We start from the raw sequence: 20260 nt of genomic DNA on the forward strand, positions 1-20260 counted from the left end.
AATGCCTTATTTAGAGGCTGCAGTAGTAGATAAACATATTTCATGCCAGAAATAAGGTTTAGGTTGAAATATACCGGAGTTCCCCTTTAAGATGCATGGGTCCGAAATACCAACGTGACCAACCCTGAAGTAATTTTTGACCAGTATTAGTCTGTTAAGCTGACTGGTACCACCACAGGAGTGGTTTCTCTCCACTTGTTCCCTATAAAATTTGGAATACCATTTAAAATCCCTCTGGCATGCAAAGATCCACCTTAGCTAAAAAGCTCAAACCTGAGCTGTATCTCTCTATATTCTTAGTCTTACTTTGAGCAGTGTATGCTTTATGGATGAGGCCCGGCAGCACGTGACCGTCCTCTATGCTGAAGTTGTCATGAGGACCAAACACATTTGTGGGAATCACAGCTGTGTAGCAGCGTCCGTGCTGCTGGAAATAAGCCCTGCAAAGTCCACGTAACAGTGAAAACGTGTCAAATTCATGTAGACGAATAACTGTTTTAGCTATAAAACCAACAGCATACCTGTTATGAACATCAATCATCCTTTTTGCATAGGCATAGCCAAAGTTGGACTCATGAGGTGGACCATTATGGATCTGACGCAGAGATAATTGAGAAGTTTATGAATTCACGGATTCATGCCAACAATATGGTGCACAGCACGGACGGGAGCGCTTTACCATGGTCTCATCTATCGGGTACGTTGTCTTATCAGGAAAGATGCAGGTAGACAGACAGGAAACGACCTTCACCACACCTACTTCATGTGCTGCCTGCAGCACATTGTCATTGATGTAGATGTTGTTTCTCTGGAGGAGGAACATCAGCAGCAACATTAGCATGAATCTTTCCATCTTTAGCATTTATCAGAGGGAGAAGACGTTCTTCATACCCAAAAGTCCAGATTGTGCTTCATGTTCTTAAAAAGTCCCCCCACCATGGCAGCCAGGTGGATGACATGCGTGGGCCGATGTTTCTCAAACACCGTCCGTGTCTCCGTCATGTTCCTGAGGACGGACCAACGGCACATTAGCACTCAAATGTTAAAACAGGTGTGGATATCTGTGTGGAAGAGGCGGGGCTCTCACATGAGGTTGGCATCTTTGGAGGACAGAAATATCCATTCTTCCCCCTCCTTGGCTCCGCCCTCCTCTTTAACCACATGCTGGATGGCCCTTCCCACCAAGCCGGAGCCTCCAGTCACCAACACCCTCATGGTGGCAACGCATTCACCCTGAGAGTTCATCTAAAACACAGCGAGACGCAACATCCATCCACATCATACAAACATAATGCAACAGAACGGGAGGCTGACGATGGAGAGGTGAACAGATTACGGACTACAACCACTTTAAAGGGGAACTCCGGTACTTTTAAACCTAGACTTTATTTCTGGCATGAAATACGTTCATCTTCTCACCGAGAACAGTTTGGTGAAAGTCGGCGTCCTTCAGAAGATATTTAGATAACTGGAGATCCATATAACGGAGTGAACGGGGCTTAGAGGATGCAGCCTCTAAATAAGGCATTATCTGTCTTTATTTCACCAATACTTTAAGAAGAATGAATGAATGAACGTGTGCTATAGCTCTGTTAGCTCATAGCTGCTGTTATGTGGCTACTTGCAGCTATAGGAGAGCTAACGGAGGGATTTCTACACAGGCACTCTACTGGGACCACTTCACCCACACGCCCCCCTGCAGCACAGCTTATTTACTCCGGTAAGAACGTCCATCTTACTCGTAGTCATCGTCCACGTCGTCAAAATCTGATAAATATCCTGCCATGTTGCACAAAACTATCAGCAGCAAACTCTGTGTGAAGTTAGCCGACTGTCACAGAGCACGGAGTGAATAAACTGTGCTGCAGGGGGGCGTGTGGATGAAGTGGTCCCAGTAGAGTGCCTGTGTAGAAATCCCTCCGTTAGCTCTCCTATAGCTGCAAGTAGCCACATAACAGCAGCTATGAGCTAACAGAGCTATAGCACACGTTCATTCATTCATTCTTCTTAAAGTATTGGTGAAATAAAGACAGATAATGCCTTATTTAGAGGCTGCATCCTCTAAGCCCCGTTCACTCCGTTATATGGATCTCCAGTTATCTAAATATCTTCTGAAGGATGCCGACTTTCACCAAACTGTTCTCGGTGAGTAGATGAACGTATTTCATGCCAGAAATAAAGTCCAGGTTTAAAAATACTGGAATTCCCCTTTAAGTTGTTTGGTGAAATGCATTTTTTCTCTTTGTTTTCCAAAGATGACTTCCTGAAGAAAACAGCAATTAATCCATAATGATGTCATGTAAAAGATCAGGAGAGATGGCAGCAATGACCCCCAAACAGGTGTACATTTACATTTTGGACACTTTTCTCCTTCCATCAATTGAAAGGAGGTTTGGTGATGCTGAAGCACTTTTTCAGGATGATAATGCAACTGGCCACAGAGCAAAGAGCGTTGAAACTTCTCCTCAGCAGAGACCAGCAAACAGTCCAGACCTCAATCTGCATGAAAAGTTGTTCTGGGAATTGGAAAAGGCTAAATCTGACCTGTCAACTCCTAACAAAGTTGGACCTCGAATCCAAACTGTCATAAGCTGTGCTCCAGGATTTGACACGTCATTCAGCATCTCAGTTCAGTGGGAAATTATATCTCAAACCCCTAAAAATGAGTGATTATCAAGAAACACAGCTTTTCAAAAGTCTATCAAACTGGAGACAATCAAACCTACGGCCGGTCACCAGCTTGTAATCTAAAATGCAAACCTAAATTTTCGGATATTGCCACTAAACTAGTCACATCCGTGAGTTGTTTCCTGCTTTCCATTGAAAGAGACGTGTAAAAGCCTGTTTTACAAGCTACTCCTAGCCAAAGTTTGTCTTTGCCAGCAGATTACCGCTCTAACATTAATTCATTTTAGCAAATGCTCTTTTTTTGTAGCCATAAAAACGTTCTATATAGTCTAAGTCTGAGTCACAGTTTTGTTTCCCTGGAAGTGACAATACGGCGCCACAAAATAACCTTTCTGGAGTTAAATTGACGTATGAAAAGGTAGTTTCTCACCCGTTAGCAAGCAGCGCTCAGACAGGAAGTGATTAACCGGCGACAAGTAAAGTCAACTTCCGGCTACGACTTTCAAAATAAAGTTTACGGCAGCAGGTGTTAATGTTATTCTAACACTGTCGTTTGACATGTCCGTTTTAGTGATGGATTGCGTGTCTTTTTCGTGCACGTGCGTATCTTATTTTGTATTTTATATTACAACTTTACAGCAGCTTAACAAGGATTAGTCATCAAACATGTGAGGACAGATGTGTGAAACACCTCTGATTTGGTGTGTACAGAACCAAGACTGAAAGAAAATAGGACACGACTATTCTAAAGATGATAAGCATGGTGGAAGTGTTGAGTGTGATGTATTATTGTGATGTATTATTATTAGATATCCCTGCGCTCTGTTGGATAGAAGAAGAAATCCAGCTGTGTAAGGAGCACTTCCACAGGTGTCACCTGAAGTTGAAGCCTGGAGGGTAAACAATCTCAGTTTCTGCTTTGTTACCTATTGATTATCTTTATTAAGAATGTGTTTCCTGCTGTTGACTTTTCATTTGTTTAGTTGAATTGCCCCCGCGACCCGGCCGACGGATTAAGCGGGTAAAGAAAATGGATGGATGGTTAAATTGCAAGAGTATTGGATTTGTTTGAGTGCATGCCTGCCCATTTTAGAAATGTTCTTCATGAGAGTTTTGTAAAAGCCTGAAACAAAGGCATTGGCATGACGTTGTAACAAATAGGAAACTAGTCCAGTTACATTTTAAGTCAATTTTTAAGTCAACATAAACACTAAAGAACAGACAATCAAAATTAAGCAAACTTATTCTGTTTATTTGAGAAGCCTAATAATAATAATCTCTTATTTCAATGCAAAAGCAGACAAAATATACAGAGGTTTTTCAATGAATAAGCATCACATTTGAATTGGTCCATCATCTTGCTCAGCTGGTTCTGTCTACTGAGGAGCAGAGAACCTGCCGAGGAAGAGGATGGACTTGGTGTTGTTGTGCCTGATGAAGAAGAGGAAGGGGTGATCGGCTGTGAAGTGTTGCTCCCTCAGCATGCAGAAAGTTGCCACGCCAGCTGTGGCTGCAGCTGCTTCTGTGCCCTCTTCGTTCACCTCCACAAAGGCCTTATGGGCCACCGTAGACAAGAAGAGCCCCCCCTCGCCGTTCATGCCAGATAGGTCAGCCTTGGCTGAGGAGAACACATCTATCATGCCCATTTGAGCCAGAGGCTCGTTCAGCTCGTAGTCTTCCTCAAGCTTGAACTTCGGCAGGTGGATGACGACGTCGATATCCAAGTCCATGTTTTCCCTGTCGGTCCAGTCGTTCAGCTTCTCCTGCGTCAGCACCTTCTCCAGCTGAAACGGGGTAAAAACATTTTACAGGGACTCTCACTACATCTGATTTATATCGGACTTTGAAGCACCTGTTTTGGAGCTGCTGCCACAGTCATCTAAAATAAACCTGTGAGTCTGGCTTTATTTTGAAGGAAGTTCTTTCTTGGATGCATACCTCCAGCAGAGGCGCACAGCCATTATCAGCATCTTCAGGCAGCAGGATGAACATGCTGAGCTCATTATCCAGGTACGGCAGCTCCAGGACATGCAGACTATGTTCAGGGATGTAGCTGTAGGGCAGCTTCTTCATCTGGTACATCATCTGGACTGGCTTGGTCTCATTCTGACACACAAGAATCAGAACATTAGGGTGATCAGATTGTGTACTTTGTCTGTGAACATCTGTCTGGGTTTCAGCTACTTTAGTTTTTACCTGGTTGACTTTAAAGGGCATCTCTTTGGTGTTCACCACATCAAAGCGGTTCATCCAGTTTCCCTTGAAGTAGATGGCATTGACCAGAGCCAATCGTGTCATTGTGGTGACTGTTCCTGGCTTTAGGAGTTCTTTTATCTTATCTGAAATGAGGCACAGAGTCCTGAGATCAGCTGGATATCACTCTTCGACTACTTAAAGCTGCATATTCTTACTTTCTGTCTGCTGCTCCACCCAGCTGTTGATCTCAGCTCTGCAGGCCTCTGGAGCTCCGATGAAATCAACAGCCTTCAGGTCTGCCTGGTAGTACTTTTCGGTGGCTGCCAGGAATTCCTGCGGAGCGAAGATAACAGGTCGGTCAAACAGTCTGAATCCTTATCAAACCAGAGTATTGGATGAGCAATTCTTAAACTCACAGGGAGAAACTTAGCAGTGTTCTCTCCATAAAGACGGTTGGCGAGCTTCAGGATGTACGATGCAGCTGGGGAGTTGATGCTGGCGTTGTGTGTCTGGAAATCTGCATGAACATTGTCACCGGAGCCGAATGAGAGGGCCTGAGTGAAATGTGACAATGAAAGGCTTTATTTCTAAAAAGATCATCACCATCAGTCATCAGAGACGGTAAAAAGGAAACCGAAAACACCACAGAGAGGAAAACTGAGCCGATGCTTTACACAAATGTGTCGAAAAAGTCTTAATGAAGTTATTGACAATCATTTAGACGAGTGCTGAGGAACTGAGACTGAAAAGTTTCCATTTGGCACATCTCCCACACAGAGGCCCTTAATGAAAGGTAAACAGTTCGACACAAAGAGGAACTCTTTCTGGATAAGACTGGTTTTTTTATCAGGTTCTGCTTTCAGCACACAAAGCACGTCTTGTTCCAGAAGCAGTTCATGAGGCCAAAGTACAGGTGACATTACAAGAAGTCACCGCCGCACCCCAGACACGCCTCACAATTTATGCCTGGAAACACACCCGGGTTAAACCGGTGGCAGTCAAAAGACGTATAACAGAGTTACTGGTGTGACAGTGTGCTGACCTTTGCCATCTGAGCAGCCGTGTCTCCTTTAGCTCCCAGGTAAACCATCGCCAGGGCTGAGCTGATGCTCAGCGGGGACATGAAGATGTTCCCGGCGCGATTCGCTTGGCTCAGAGTGCGGAGCAGCTCCAAGGCAAAATCTGTGTGCGCGGCCATGACTGATGGTGTGAAGTTCTGCTGTGCAAAAACAATCCAGGCACACAAAATGTCTTTCAGGAAGATTTCAAAGCTGAAAACATTCAAGGCAGCCGTACATCACTGCTGTGTGAAAGAAAGTGAAAGCAAATACACAGGGTTGCCCCCTCCAGTGACGGATGACCGGTCAGAAAATTAATTCTGGGTCTTCTAAATCCTCAAAGGTGGGGTGTTTGACCCATAACATGAGATCTGAAAGCAGGAAGAAGAGCTGCGCCACTTTAAATCTTCCTTCGATGACTCACAGACAGGAAGAGTCGCATTCTCAGCTTCTTGCTCTGTTACTGTAGGAGCAGCGTCCCCCCCCCCTTGTTTTGTCCAAATGTGCGAAGCTCACCAAACTGTGATGAGTCTTATCCGAAAATAAATAGCATGCGTCAACTTTACATAGCACGAGCTAGTGTGCACAGCCGCCGTACACGCGCTGTTTGCCACAGTTGGAGGCATATTATAGAAATATTACCTTACCTGATTCTCTTCTGGAGGCACGCTCTGCTCACATAAACTCAGCGCGTAGGAAACTGAAACCAAAACGTAAAGAAACGCAGGAATTCCCCTTAAAAGTGCGCGTGTTTCCGTCGGACAGCCGCAGCTCATCGGCGCACAACCTCCTGCCTGACTGTGGGACGCGGCTGGGTGCAAACCAGTGTGTGGGTGGGACGCGTGACTGGGCGATAAGTTACTGACACGAACAATAAAAAAAAGATTGGCTTCGCTCTGCTGTGGGACTGTTTGCGGGGCTGCCTCGCACCAAAACGCACCGCAGCTTTTGGGAAACGTCGGTTTTATTTCACTCTGGTCAGATTTTGGTTTTTGACGCTCAGTGGGAGCATCAGGGTGGAGGCAAGCTGCAGACGTGCTTTTCTGAAACCCTGAACTCAGCACAACCCCACCCATGTTAGCCAACAGTACTACAGTATCTTAACAGTGTAATTACTCGACATTTTCTTTTCTGCCCACATTATTGTGTCTTAATGCTGGATATTAAGAACAACTTTACAGGCAAAGTGAAAACCAATGACTGGTGATTCTCCATCAATAACCAATTGTACTCATGTGAGGAATGCTCAATTCTTTTAGATATTTCTTCTTTTTTTAATAAAAACACTGACTGTAATAGTATTTTATTTCACTCTGATAAATAATTCGGGTTATAACATTTTCTGTTTCTTAATAAATGGATAAAAGTTCAACGGAAAAAATACTTATCATCATAAATTGTGATCTTATCAGTATACATATATTTTTTAACTGTCTAGACATATTTTTGTGGTGTTGCAGATGTCACATTAAATCTCAACTTTCATTTGTTTACATCGTTACATGTTAACTGAGATTTTATACAACATTTCTACATTTTTTGATTGAGTAAATGGGCTTGAATGATCAATTAAGGCCACGGTCACGCCCTAATAAGAGCAGAGGTTACTAATTTGATAGATTTCATGACAAAGGTGTTTCTCTGTGGATTCATTGCATAGCGGTCACGTCTCGTCTCCACCCATCCACACAGGATCGTAGCCATGGTAACCGCTGATAAGCGTTACTGTTTATTGCCGACCTTTGGACTCCAGATCTCCTCCTTCCTCAAAACGAAGTTCTTTATAAGTGTTTTGGTGCCGATCCTAATGCTATAAAACTGGGGAATGAATATGTGTTGTTCAGCGATTATTTTCTTATCAGCTGGCTTTAATGACGGTGAGGATTTCGCACTGACATGAGGGAACCTGGTGACTGGTGATGGAGTGCAGCTGAGAACAAAACGGGTGACGTGGATGAACCTAATGACGGGGCAACAGTGACTAATGACTTAATGGAAACCTCAAACATGACAAAACCTAAAGTCCCAACAGAAAAATCAAGAACCAAAAACACAAAACCCACAGATGTGACTTTACTTGAATAATTACTCAGAGGATTATATTTATATATATAATTAGAATATTTATGTGTGGAGTTTCATGCCTCAGACCCACTTTAGATCACGTGTTAAGTCTCCAATAGCTCACCTGTTCCTTCCATAATGACAGAAGCAGATATTTGAAACAGAAAATTAAACTAAACCAACACAATAACCAAGATAGCAGCACCTGTGGAGAAGAGCAGAGTAATCAGACTGAAATCAGGACGAAATGAGCCAAAATAAGATCCACAGGTGTCCTAAATCACACAAATCACCTCCCAGCAGAACAAACAGAGACTCGTTAATACCACAACCAACCACAAGAGGACCCACGGGGTCATCAGGAGCATAATTTAAAGCTGAACACCCAGTGAAATGGAGCTGAGGTTTCTTTTTTTTATTTTTAATGGCAGCTGGCATCCTTGGTGTTGCATATGCCGCCATCTACTGGACTAAACTTCTTTGTTTTCTTTCTATTTCTTCTTTTCTATATTCTTTTAATTATTCCAGTAGTTACCAAGAATCTTATTGTTATTCTCCTCCCTTCTTTAGACTTAGCAGATTCTACTATATTTTTCAAATTACATTCTGTTATTCCTGCCCTCTGCAGCCCTATCTTCATTATTTCCCTCTCCCTTCCATATCTGGAACATGTGTTGATAGACATGTTACACTGTTTCCTTCTCCCCACAGCTACACTGCCCAGTTGGATGTTTCCCCATTATCTTAAGTGTATTATTCAGTTTACAATGACCTATTCTTATCCTGCTAATAATGACTTGTTCTCTTCTGTTCTGTTCTGTCCACCTTTGTAATTTATATAAATGTCTTCCTTTTTCCTGATTCTTCCAGTATTGATTGTTTATTTCTTTCCATACTAAACTTTTCCCTTCTGTTTTTGATCATTTTACTTTCATTTCCACCACCTCTTTCTTTACTGCATCCTTAGCAGCTCTGTCTGCTTTTTCATTTCCATTTATTCCTACATGAGCTGGTACCCACATGAACACTATTTCCCTTCCCTGTTGCATTAACCTGGATGTTTTTAACTGTATTTCATATCAAATTTCCTGATGTGTTTTTGCTGTTCCGCTTTTAATACTTAAGAGTGATGAAAATGAATCGCTACATATAACTATTCTCCTATCCCTCACATCCTCCATCCATTCTATTGCTAGCAATATTGCACATAATTCTACTGCATATATACTTAAATGATCTGATGTTCTGTTTGAAATTGTCTTATTATAAATGGGAACCACCATTGCTGCTGCTGTTACTCCTGTTGCCTGTTCTTTGGACCCATCTGTATATATATACACATATTCTCCATATTTTTCCTCCACATAGTTATAAAATTTCTGCTCTAGATCTGCTGTTTTTTTTCTTTCCTTGATGTTCCACATGTTTAAGTCTACATTTGTTTCTTGTAGCATCCATTTTGGTATTACTGTCCACAGAACTGTTGGGTTCAGCCCAGTTCCATATGATGTATTTTTAGTTGTTCTGCTAAACCCTCACTGACCCACCCAAAACTCATTTTTTCCTCCTTCCCCTTTTCCCAGCACATCTACAGAACTCTCTTTGCTGGATGTTCATCTTTGTGTCCTTTTAAATTTACCCGGGTGGCAACACCTATTCCGACATCCCGCTATTCCGACATCCCGCTATTCCGACATTCAAACGTCCCACCATTCCGACAAGGCTTTCCGTATAAGGAAATGTGCGTTACTCAACAGGTGAGCCCCTTCTTTCTGTTCATGCAATTTATATGTTTAACACATGAGTGGAGGAGGAGAAGCAGACCGTTGTTTTCAATCACACACTCCAATGCCACTTGTTTCAACTTATTGGTTGTTATTGGTTAACTCTGTGTGGGCAGTCTCAGTCAAGTGCAAGTAGCTAACACGTGTCCAATTGTGCGGACAGCATAACATTAAGGGGTTATGCCTGACATGACAAACATAACTTCTTATACATGCTTAAAGCTTTAGACACACTTCTAACTTTAAACGGGTCACAATACATTCAGCTATTACCAATGGTGCAGCTTTTTCAAATATTTTGCCAATTTTAAAATATGACACTTTTTCAAAAACATGAACAAATTTAAACCGTTTCTCCTCTTTTCAACCTACTTTCAACTAGAGACACCATTCAAACTTTAAACGGGTCACAAAACATTCAGCTATTACCAAATGGTGCAGCTTTTTAAAATATTAAGCCAATTTTAAAATGTGACACTTTCAAAAACATAAATTTAAACTGTTTTACTTCTGCAAACGTACACGTATTTAAACTTTTTTGGTCTCAAAACATTCAGCTCTTTCAGGAGATAACAGCTTTAAATAGTTTTTAACGTTCACCCTTTTTAAAATTAACATTTTATTCAGATTTTCTGCAATTTTTTTGCAAATTTCACATTTGAACTTTATCCTCCTTTCAACCTAACTACTTCTGCATACTTTTAGCTGGAAACACCATTCAAATTTTAAACGGGTCACAATACATTCAGCTATTACCAATGGTGCAGCTTTTTCAAATATTTTGCCAATTTTAAAATATGACACTTTCAAAAACATGAACTAATTTAAACCGTTTCTCCTCTTTTCAACCTACTTTCAACTAGAGACACCATTCAAACTTTAAACGGGTCACAAAACATTCAGCTATTACCAAATGGTGCAGCTTTTTAAGATATTAAGCCAATTTTAAAATATGACAGTTTCAAAAACATGAACAAATTAAAAATTTTTCTCTGCTTTTCAACCCAACTACTTCTACATACTTTCAACTAGAGACACCATTCAAACTTTAAACGGGTCACAAAACATTCAGCTATTACCAAGTGGTGCAGCTTTTTAAAATATTAAGCCAATTTTAAAATGTGACAGTTTCAAAAACATGAACAAATTAAAATTTTTTCTCTGCTTTTCAACCCAACTACTTCTACATACTTTCAGCTAAAGACACCTTTCAAACTTTAAACGAGTCACAAGACATTCAGCTATTGCCAAATGATGCTGCTTTTTCAAATATTTAGCCAATTTTAAAATGTGACACTTTCAAAAACATAAATTTAAACTGTTTTACTTCTGCAAACGTACACGTATTTAAACTTTTTTGGTCTCAAAACATTCAGCTCTTTCAGGAGATAACGGCTTTAAATAGTTTTTAACGTTCACCCTTTTTAAAATTAACATTTTATTCAGATTTTCTGCAATTTTTTTGCAAATTTCACATTTGAACTTTATCCTCCTTTCAACCTAACTACTTCTGCATACTTTTAGCTGGAAACACCATTCAAATTTAAATTTAAACGGGTCACAAGACATTCAGCAATTACCAAATGGGTAATATTTTGGTACTCCAGGTTCAAGGCTTATGAACGTAAAGAGTCTATATATTTTTAGTGTTTGTATGTATACTTACAGGATTTGCCCTAATTTTCTAATGTGAATACTGTTAAGTTCATTTTGGTTGAAATATTATTTGTGCAATGTGGTTTTTGTATAACTAAAAGACCCAATGAATATTTTTTTTATACGTCTTGTAATACAGTTGTGTATAGCTTGCATTTGAGTTGGAGAGATGCAAGAAAAATTATTCTGTACAGAAATTGATAACTTTATATTCTGCTATGCAAATTTTTTTATTTTTTTATTGACGGTGTTGAAGAGGTTGCACAATCCTCCATCTTCCTCATCTTTGTGAACAATCTAATGCACACACATCCCGGGGAGCATATTTATTAAATGGACTTTGATGGACATGTACTCTAACTGACTTTGAACTGAACTTTATTGAACTTTGCTGTCAGAACAGCTATAAGCTGGAAAGGACACTTTTTTTTTGTTTGTCAAACCTGTTTTGTTGATTATTACGGGGACTTTTGAGTCCAAATGTATTTCACTTTTTGTTGTGTAAATAAATATCTGTTTGCCTTGAACGTTGGCCTTCCCACGCTCCTTGAGTTGAACCAGGGTACCATATTTTCTAACCATTGAACTTACTGGGTTTTACACTCCAGGTTATACTTCTATTTCAGGAGCTCTGTGAGGAAAGACTTGATCTTCAAACTGATGGAAATCAATAAAACTGGAACTTAGTAGCTTAGGCTTTAATGATGCTAAACGATTTACATGGTTTTTAGAGCTGGATGAACCGATGCAGCAGCTGCTGCATCTCAGGTCTTGATAAACAAAAAAACAAACTTATTTCTACATTTGGATGCACTGCCGGTCATCCTCCAGCACATTTCTGTCCTTTAATGCCTTGAAAATTAATTTGTTAGAGTTTCACAGAGACGTGTTCTCACAAGAAACATTCACTAATTTAAGGGTTCATAAGGTTCTCCAAACTTAAATATTCTAACTTACTCAAAAACTTTGAGATAATCGGTTTCCAGAGGAAAGAAAAATCTTTGTTTGGACAAATTCAAAGAAAACTGGACTCATTTCTCTGTGATGAAGCTGTTTTATTGAAGAAAGTCAAATATTTTCTGCTCTGAACATGAACTCTGAACTTTGTGCTGTTACAGGAAAACTGCCTCAGTTATACCCTCACATCAGTTTGACATTTTCTCCGTCAGATTTCACACAAACACTGAAATGAAGACAACAGAAAACACTTTGTTCACTCCTTCAAAGCGGTATTTGCTGTGAAAATCTTCACTGGTTCTCACATTAAAGCTGATGAAGGACCTCCTGATTCTTGCTGATCCTGGAAATGACCGTTTCTGAGCACCTCAGAACAGACTTCCTCATCTGTTGGTTGATTTAGAAAACAGCAACAACATTTGATCTCTGAAACAAATCAAAGTCAGTGTAGCTACAGAATAATTTCTGTGAATAAAACTCATTAGCAGTGATATCCTCCATGGCTGCACAAACACAGGAAAAAGCAGCAATTAAGCAGCAGAACAGCAGCGCAGAGACATCGCAGCAAAGAGCTGACAGGATACCTTTATTCCACTTCACACAACTCTGCTGTGGATCCATAATAATGTGGCATAATCCCAGCATAGAGCGGCTGAGTGAATGTGGTCTGGACTCTGTGGAGCAGAGTCATGGTTCCAGAGACGCTGTAGAAGGACAGAATACCTGCTCTGTGATCCAGGTACACTCCGACTCTGGAGGACCGAGGACCTGAGATGGAGGTTTCTATGTTGTTGTACATAAATTCATAACCGTCTGGGTCACAATCTAATGCCCAAGATTTGTCATTAAATCCAAATCTACATTCACTCCCACCTCCTGCTCTCCTGATGTTCTTGTATGCGACTGCTACAACAACTCCTAACCCTCTCATCTCCACCTCCCAGTAACAACGTCCAGTCAGACTCTCTCTGCTCAGGACCTGAGGCCATACAGTGAATCTGTCTGGATGATCAGAATAAGACTGAAGTTGTTCCATTAAAGTCACTTTTCTGTTCCCCTCTGACAGGAACAGCTCTCTGTGTGCTGTGTTTGGATCCAGTTTGATTTCACATGAATATTTTAAGAAGTCAGCTCTGCTCTTTGGTTCAGGTTCCTGCAGTAAAACATCCACCTCAGTGCCTCTCAGTGAGATGTTGGTCCATTCCTCTCTCAGGATGTCCTGTAGTTTCTCTCTGAGCTCTGACACAGCTGCTGTCACAGCCTCAAAGTGCCTCAGAGGACGGATCTTGATGCTGGATGAGGGTGTAGACTCCCTGAGTGCTGACACTGAGGGGCAGTTCTGTAGAAACTGGGTGTGATCCTCTGTGTCTGAGAGCTGCTGCAGCTCAGCATCTTTCCTCTTCAGCTCAGTGATCTCCTGCTCCAGCTTCTCCTGAAGCTCTTTGACTCGACTCACTTCAGTTTCCTGCTGGGATCTGATCTGCTGCTTCACCTCAGAGCTTCTTTTCTGGATGAGACGGATCAGCTCAGTGAAGATCTTCTCACTGTGCTCCACTGTTTTATCAGCAGACTGATTGATGGCCTCCACCTCCTGCTGAAGCAGCTTCACATCTTTCTCTCGGTCCTGGACTCTCTGCTGGATTTGCTGTCTACTCCCCTCCAGCTCTCTCTGCCTCTCAGTCCTTTCTGCTGCAGCTGACACTGTGTCGTGGCCTTTATGTTCATCCACAGAGCAGAGATAACAGATAGACTTCTGATCAGTGCGGCAGAACATCTTCTTCACCTCATCGTGACCAGAGCAGATGTTCTCCTGGAGGTTCTTGGAGGGCTCCACCAGCTTGTGTTTCCTTAATGGAGGTGAATCATAATGAGGCTGAAGGTGTTTCTCACAGTAAGAGGCCAGACAGACTAAACAGGACTTGAAGGCTTTCAGCTTCCTCCCAGCGCAGACATCACAGGCCACATCTTCAGGTCCAGCATAGCAGTGATCAGCAGGAGCAGCTTGGAGTCCAGTCTTCTTCAGCTGCTCCACTAAATCCGCTAACATGGTGCTTTTCTCCAGGACAGGCCTTGGTGTGAAAGTTTTCCTGCACTGAGGGCAGCTGTGGATTCCCTTCTGATCCTCTCCATCCCAGAAGCCTTTAATACAGTTCCTGCAGTAGCTGTGTCCACAGGGAATAGTCACCGGATCCTTCAGCAGATCCAAACAGATCGAACAAGAGAAGCTTTCTCGGTCCAGCTGAGCTCCTTTCTGCGCCATTTCTCCTCTCAGATCAGCGACTCAGTGAGTTTCACTTCCTCATAAATGAAACTAGTCTGAGCTCTGAGCCAATCAGCTCACCAGCTGCTGGTCACACCCATCATCAGCCTGCAGGTCTGCAGGGGAGGGAACAAGGAAACATGTGGGCAGAGCGGAGCTGTGAGAGCAGGAAGTGTGTTGAAGCTGTTTCACACCAGTCTTCATGGTTAAAATATGAGTTGATTCTTCTTTTAATCCCTCTGGAAAGAAGTTTAGCTTCACTTTCACAAAGAATCATTGTGTTAAAGCTCCAGTTCCTCGTCAGCTTCTTTCTTCACAGAATTTTAAATAAAGCAGATGAGCTTCTCCTGAAATAATGGAATTAGTTGCTGTTTTTTTAGGCTGCCCAGGACACTGCACCACATGCCAAAGACAGAAAGTGTGTTTTCATGAGTCGCCCTTTGACTCTTGACTTAGTTAATGATTAGTTCATATTAAACTGGTGTAACTTTCACTCTGATCTGCAACCTCTTTGTCACCAAGCCTCTAATATAAAACTCATCTTTATCTTCGTCCTGCTTTAGGGTGGGACAAGCACTCACACGGTTACCATGGAGATGACGGCCACTCCTTCTGCTCCTCTGGGACCGGTCCGACGTTCACCGTCGGCGCTGGATCAATCACAGCAAGCCTTTTTGCATCCTCTCTGTACAGTTTACGATAGGCATTTTAGCCAAGCTTACAGGCAGAAGAGAAGGCGAGTAAATGGAAATGGTTGAGCAAGCTCATCCGTTGTTAGCGTACAGATAAGGGCTACGTTTCCCAGATTCGATCGTTCTTAAGGACTTAAGAAGGGTTCGGCTAAGAAGGAGCGCTAAGATAGGGGTGCCTTCTCAAGATCCCGCCAAAGAAGCTTCTTAAAAAGCTCTTAGAGGGAGCTGTCCACCGCCATGGTGCTGAAACTAAATCAATCGATGCCAGGCAAATTGATCGATCACCCACCACTTTATCGGCGCAAAAATCACACACAACACCCTATGATCCCCCCACACAGGTGCAATTAGGCTACGTACGCGCGCGCGTGTGTGATCACAGCTAACAGGTGTATCTAAAGTAATCAAGTCCATTAACAGTCTGGCAGCACCGTGATGAGTTATTTGGGGGAACAAAGGGCAAAAAGACATCGCATTAAAGAACCGAATTTGGCAGGCCATAGCCCAAAAGATGTCCCCCTCTTGTCCCTGTGGCCTGCGAGACTGGGGTGCTGTAAGAAAGAAGTGGCAGGAGTTCCAAAGCCAAACAAAAAAAAAACAAGTGCAAAGGTGAGGCGAGAGAGCATTGGCACGGGTGGTGGCGCACCTGGTGCCCACAACCCTCACTCGCGACGAGGAAAAGGTCCTTTCCACAATTGGAAAGACGGCCTCTGAAGGCATTAGTGGTGACATCGATCTGTTGGGGGACGAGGGGCTCTCAGAAAACACAGAGGAGGAGGAGGAGCCCTCTGGGAGGGATTGTGGATTGGGATCAGTGTGCCATCCACGACACCAATCACCCGGGGGATCCCTGCATGAAATCCACGGTGGATCTGGCGGACCTCGTACCGTGTGGTGGGCATTCTGATGTGTGTCCAGGCATGGCGCAGGAGGATCAGTAACGGCTGCCACACTCCGTGAAACCGATGCCTTGCTGAGGCCGGTGCCATCCCCCACCACCTCCAGGAAGCTCCCCACTGCGTAAAAACGCAGCGCGGCCAGGAGCTGCACCTCCGGGCTGAATGTGTGGTGACACGAGCGTGACGAGGCGTTGGATCTCCACTCGGGGAAGCCGGTACTTGGACTGGACAACCCGGTCCGACAGCGCGTTAAGTGCGGAGAAGTGCTGACACACACAGGCATTTATGTAAACCATCTGGCTTCGCGCACGGCGACGCTGTTGGTTAGTAGCGAGAATATGCTGTATTGCAGCCTTTGTGTCTCATACGCGTGGACTTCAGCAACGCCTTTATATAGACCAGCAGGTGGAGCCTACTGTTATTGTTTTACTTATGCTATTTCTCTTGCGTCAGTGTTCTGCAGCTATGAACGCACATTCATCATTACGCAAGGTTTTAGTATTCCTTTGAGTGTCAGATATAACTTTACCTGACACGGCTGCAGTGAACGTTTGGTTGCTAAGAAGGCTGTTAAGAGTGGGTCAGGGCGATCTTATGTTTCCTTCTTGGTGAAAGATCTTCTTAAGCTAAGAACGACTCTAGGAAACACGTCCTTTAACAGCGCTCTTAAGACCGCTCTTAAGAAGCTCTTAGCGCTTAAGAGCTTCTTAACGAATCTGGGAAACGCGGCCAAGTACAGTATGGCTCGACAGACATTGCTCTCTAACTATGTTAGTAAATATAATTTTTACGGTTGAATTGTAGCCCATCCAAAATTGAAATCCTGGTGCTGCGCCTGTCGGACGCACGCACAGGTCTGAGTTGGGCAAAACCAAATCTCAGAGCAAGAGGGGTCGCAGACAAAAGTCGTTTTTTTTTTTTTTACCGCTAAATTGAGAAAATCTTCCACATTGTCGTGTTTATATTACTTAACATTCATTATCAGCGACTATGTCATATTGGGTGGGTTGTAATGGCTGGTGTGGATTATTGGGGTTGTGATGGCAGGAGTGGATTATTGGGTGGGTTGCAAAGAGAACTTCATATCTGTGACTTGTGCAAGAAAGCAGAAATCATGATGAAAATGCAAAGATTCCAAATAGGTGTGTTTTTACCTGAAAATAAATATGTGTATTTGGGTAAAATTTTCAAAATGCAAAAGTACAGAGCTCACCTTTCATTTCTCTTGTGGGAACTTGGGGGAAAACGGAGAGCAAATGACTGAATTTCCACTAGAGGGAGCCAGAATGGCGTCATTCTGTGGGCAGTGAAGTTTTGAAACGTCATCTCCTCCCTTGGACCCGTGTTAAAGTGACAACAATCGTTTAATTATCCTTCAACATTTGAGTCAGGTGTCAGTCTACAATTTGAATGATAAAGCTGTCAGAGCACCATTGTCCTACAGACAACACGGACTCATGACTTTTCACTTGCATAGGGCATTACAAGACACCCGAGTCTGTGGTTATGTCTGAAAATCCCATAAGTTTTATATATTATTACTTTTAATGGTAGATATGTATGAAACCTAATTTCACTTAAAAATGACTGATTCAATGCCGTGAATACGAGGTAAACAGATATTCCTCAGTAGAATTTAATAATCCTTCATTAATCCCTGAAAGTGTAAATATGTGTAATTTATGTTTTATTATTGTTATAAATAGATAAAAAAAATTAAATATAATAATATTTATATTAATAATAAATTTAATAATAAATTTGATGAAAATCAGAAAACAACTTTTTTTTTTTTTAAAAGTGCAGCAAAGCCGGTTGCAGCAAAGCCGCAAATGGCAGCTGCAGTGTCTCCCTCTCTGAGGCATTCTGTTCCACTTTGGCATTTCTATTAGCAGCCGCATCTTTGTGTCCTGTCAACATGGTCCAGCAACAAAAGGCCCTGAGCTGTTCGCAAGCCCATCATCCTCAGCCACGTATAACCCGAACCTCCTTGTAGCAAGTGATGACAATTTCAGACCTCATGCGTAAAAGTGGGTATGTAACTAATACCTCACTGGAAATAAAAGCTTCTCAGTTAGTACTTCTGGTTAGGTTAACATGAAAAATATCTGTCAAAAGCACATGCCAAGTATTTTGTTTCTCATTTCAATACCGGTAAAAAAAAAAAAAAAAATGAATATGAGTTAATATTAAAGGTATAGGTCAAAGTAAGTATATATATATATATACACGCATACATATACGCTATCTTGTCCATGTGCCCGCTGTAGGCTTGGTTAGCTTCCAGCCCCTCTACCTTATCAGTTTGACCCAGTAAACCCTTTTAACCAAGTACAGCTAATACATAGATGGATTAATGGTGTCACATGGCTCCATGATACAGCCTGGCATTCCCAATTTCACAGTTTAATGGACCCATATTTCGTGTAGTTTGTGGAAAGATTTCAACCGCAGAGTTAGAAGAGAGCTAATACAGGACTTGATATTCCCCCAAAACACGAGACCAAACAACGAGAGGACATGCATATCTATCATTTGACTGACTATTTGTCTCCCCCCTCTGGCAGTGACTGTAATTACAAGAACAACAACCAAGTTTAAAAGGGATATATCAGGGGTGGATCTAGGATTATGGGAGATCCGAGGCTTAGCCCAGAGGGGGGAAAGATGTATGCGCAAGGTTCTGGCTTTTTTATTTTTATTGCCGATACAGAAAATACATACCAACTTTATCTGGACAAAGATGTTGTCCTGAAGGATCCACAAACAGGTGTGTTGCATCAGATGTGTGGGTAGCCATGACCTGTGCTCGTGCTCAACTGTTATCAAGAGGAGGGCGAAGTTAGCATTAGCATTAGCAGCTGCCGCTTCAGCGCACGAGTGCTGCAGAGAGGGCCGCTGTGCTTGATCCGTGAGGAATTTGACCAGATAATTCCACAGATGTGTCATTAAGGTGCCTGAGACCTCTGTGAACTGGTGGAAAAGGGGTATAAATTCTCCTTTAAAACATAAAAAGATTTGCCAAACACAATTGTTTGCTTTAGTGTCTGAGCTCCTGCAGCAAAGGCGAAGATGTAACAGACATTAATTTATGTGTGTAAGTCAGCTTTTAGTATGTTTCCCACAGCTTTTTAAGAGCCACAGAAGTCGTCTGTAAATGCACAGACTGCTTTTCCTGACCTAGAATGTGATGATGGCACTCTTCACTATTCAGTATGTTAGCACTGGAGTATCTGACCTTTCATAAATCTCATCATTGTTTGTGTGAGTAATTTACGAGAGTGAGATGAAAGCAGAGCAGCTTTCCACCAGCAGCAGGGGGTGAAGGGCAATGGGGAGGGTGTTGGGGTGCAGGAGCTGGGCTGTTTCACTTTTAACTTACTTTACCTTCGTCCTTCAGCAGGCACGTGGAAGGCACATTAATGCCTCTCACGTACAGTTAAACAATCATAAACAAGCTTAACCACAGCTTAAACTATCTTGTTCTACTGGTGTACAAATTACAAAACAAACAAAGGCCCCCACCCTGTTAAGCCTGCTGGGCAACGGTGGGAAAAACAAGACACTTAGTAAGAAAGTGTGAAGCAAACAGATGGAAAACTTAGCTGCTTGTTCCACAGCATCATTGGATGAAGGTGAAGCAGTAATGTGTGTCACTGTTACATTACTGGTGATGCAAACTGACAGTAAACAGCAGCGGAAAAGCCACAAACGCATCAAATCTGAGTCGAAGGCCCAGATATACTATTGCCTTACGCCTTGTGCAAGCTCTATTTTAGTGTTAATTTGTTACTGTCGATATTTACTGGTAAAAAAGTGCCAGAAAGGCGGGACACAGTCACCTTTGCGTCTGGCCCTGTTCTATTCGTATTTATGGGAGTTTCCCTTTCAGACAGTAGAATTCAGGGATGGGAATGTGTAAACGAACCACACACAGACTGACTAATAACTTGACTTGACACGGATCTTCCATGCTTCAGCTTTCCTCTCCGTGGGCGGGATCAGCTGTTTACTATGCAGCGCGTGAGAAACTGTGGCCTCATCAGCTGTGGATCAACTTCAGCTT

The 20260-nt window shown here is 42.4% G+C and overlaps 3 protein-coding genes across 5 annotated transcripts in view; all 3 read right to left on the reverse strand.

Moving 5' to 3' along the window:
- The window catches only part of LOC140311520 (GDP-L-fucose synthase-like), a 344973-nt gene extending 341857 nt beyond the window's left edge, over positions 1-3116 (reverse strand). For both annotated transcript variants that reach the window (XM_072388913.1, XM_072388912.1), the window contains exons 1-6: positions 3059-3116; positions 1088-1245; positions 892-1006; positions 680-808; positions 522-595; positions 307-440 (exon numbers count right to left, since the gene is read on the reverse strand). In XM_072388913.1, coding sequence (XP_072245014.1) covers positions 307-440; positions 522-595; positions 680-808; positions 892-1006; positions 1088-1245 — 610 coding nt within the window. In that variant the 5' untranslated portion in view covers positions 3059-3116. The remainder of the gene's footprint in view (positions 1-306; positions 441-521; positions 596-679; positions 809-891; positions 1007-1087; positions 1246-3058) is intronic.
- Positions 3117-3853: 737 nt separating this feature from the next.
- Positions 3854-6713, reverse strand: LOC140311523 (leukocyte elastase inhibitor-like). 2 transcript variants are annotated; one of them, XM_072388917.1, is made up of 7 exons: positions 6530-6713; positions 5867-6040; positions 5241-5378; positions 5040-5157; positions 4825-4967; positions 4567-4734; positions 3854-4412 (listed from the first exon to the last, which is right to left on the reverse strand). In XM_072388917.1, exons 1-7 carry the CDS (start codon positions 6656-6658, stop codon positions 4005-4007), a joined length of 1278 nt encoding a protein of 425 aa, XP_072245018.1. In that variant the 5' UTR covers positions 6659-6713; the 3' UTR covers positions 3854-4004. The 2 variants fall into 2 exon arrangements, with proteins under 2 accessions (XP_072245018.1, XP_072245017.1); XM_072388916.1 differs by having other exon boundaries at positions 5867-6043.
- A 5707-nt stretch (positions 6714-12420) lies between these two features.
- On the reverse strand, positions 12421-14637 carry LOC140311524 (tripartite motif-containing protein 16-like). Its single transcript, XM_072388918.1, has one exon. The coding sequence runs from the start codon at positions 14601-14603 to the stop codon at positions 12930-12932; it is 1674 nt and encodes a 557-aa protein (XP_072245019.1). The 5' UTR covers positions 14604-14637; the 3' UTR covers positions 12421-12929.
- Positions 14638-20260: the final 5623 nt, after the last annotated feature.

This window comes from Leuresthes tenuis, unplaced genomic scaffold (genome assembly GCF_036924035.1).
Source record: "Leuresthes tenuis unplaced genomic scaffold, fLeuTen1.0.hap1 SCAF_7, whole genome shotgun sequence".
NCBI classification, from domain to species: domain Eukaryota; kingdom Metazoa; phylum Chordata; class Actinopteri; order Atheriniformes; family Atherinopsidae; genus Leuresthes; species Leuresthes tenuis.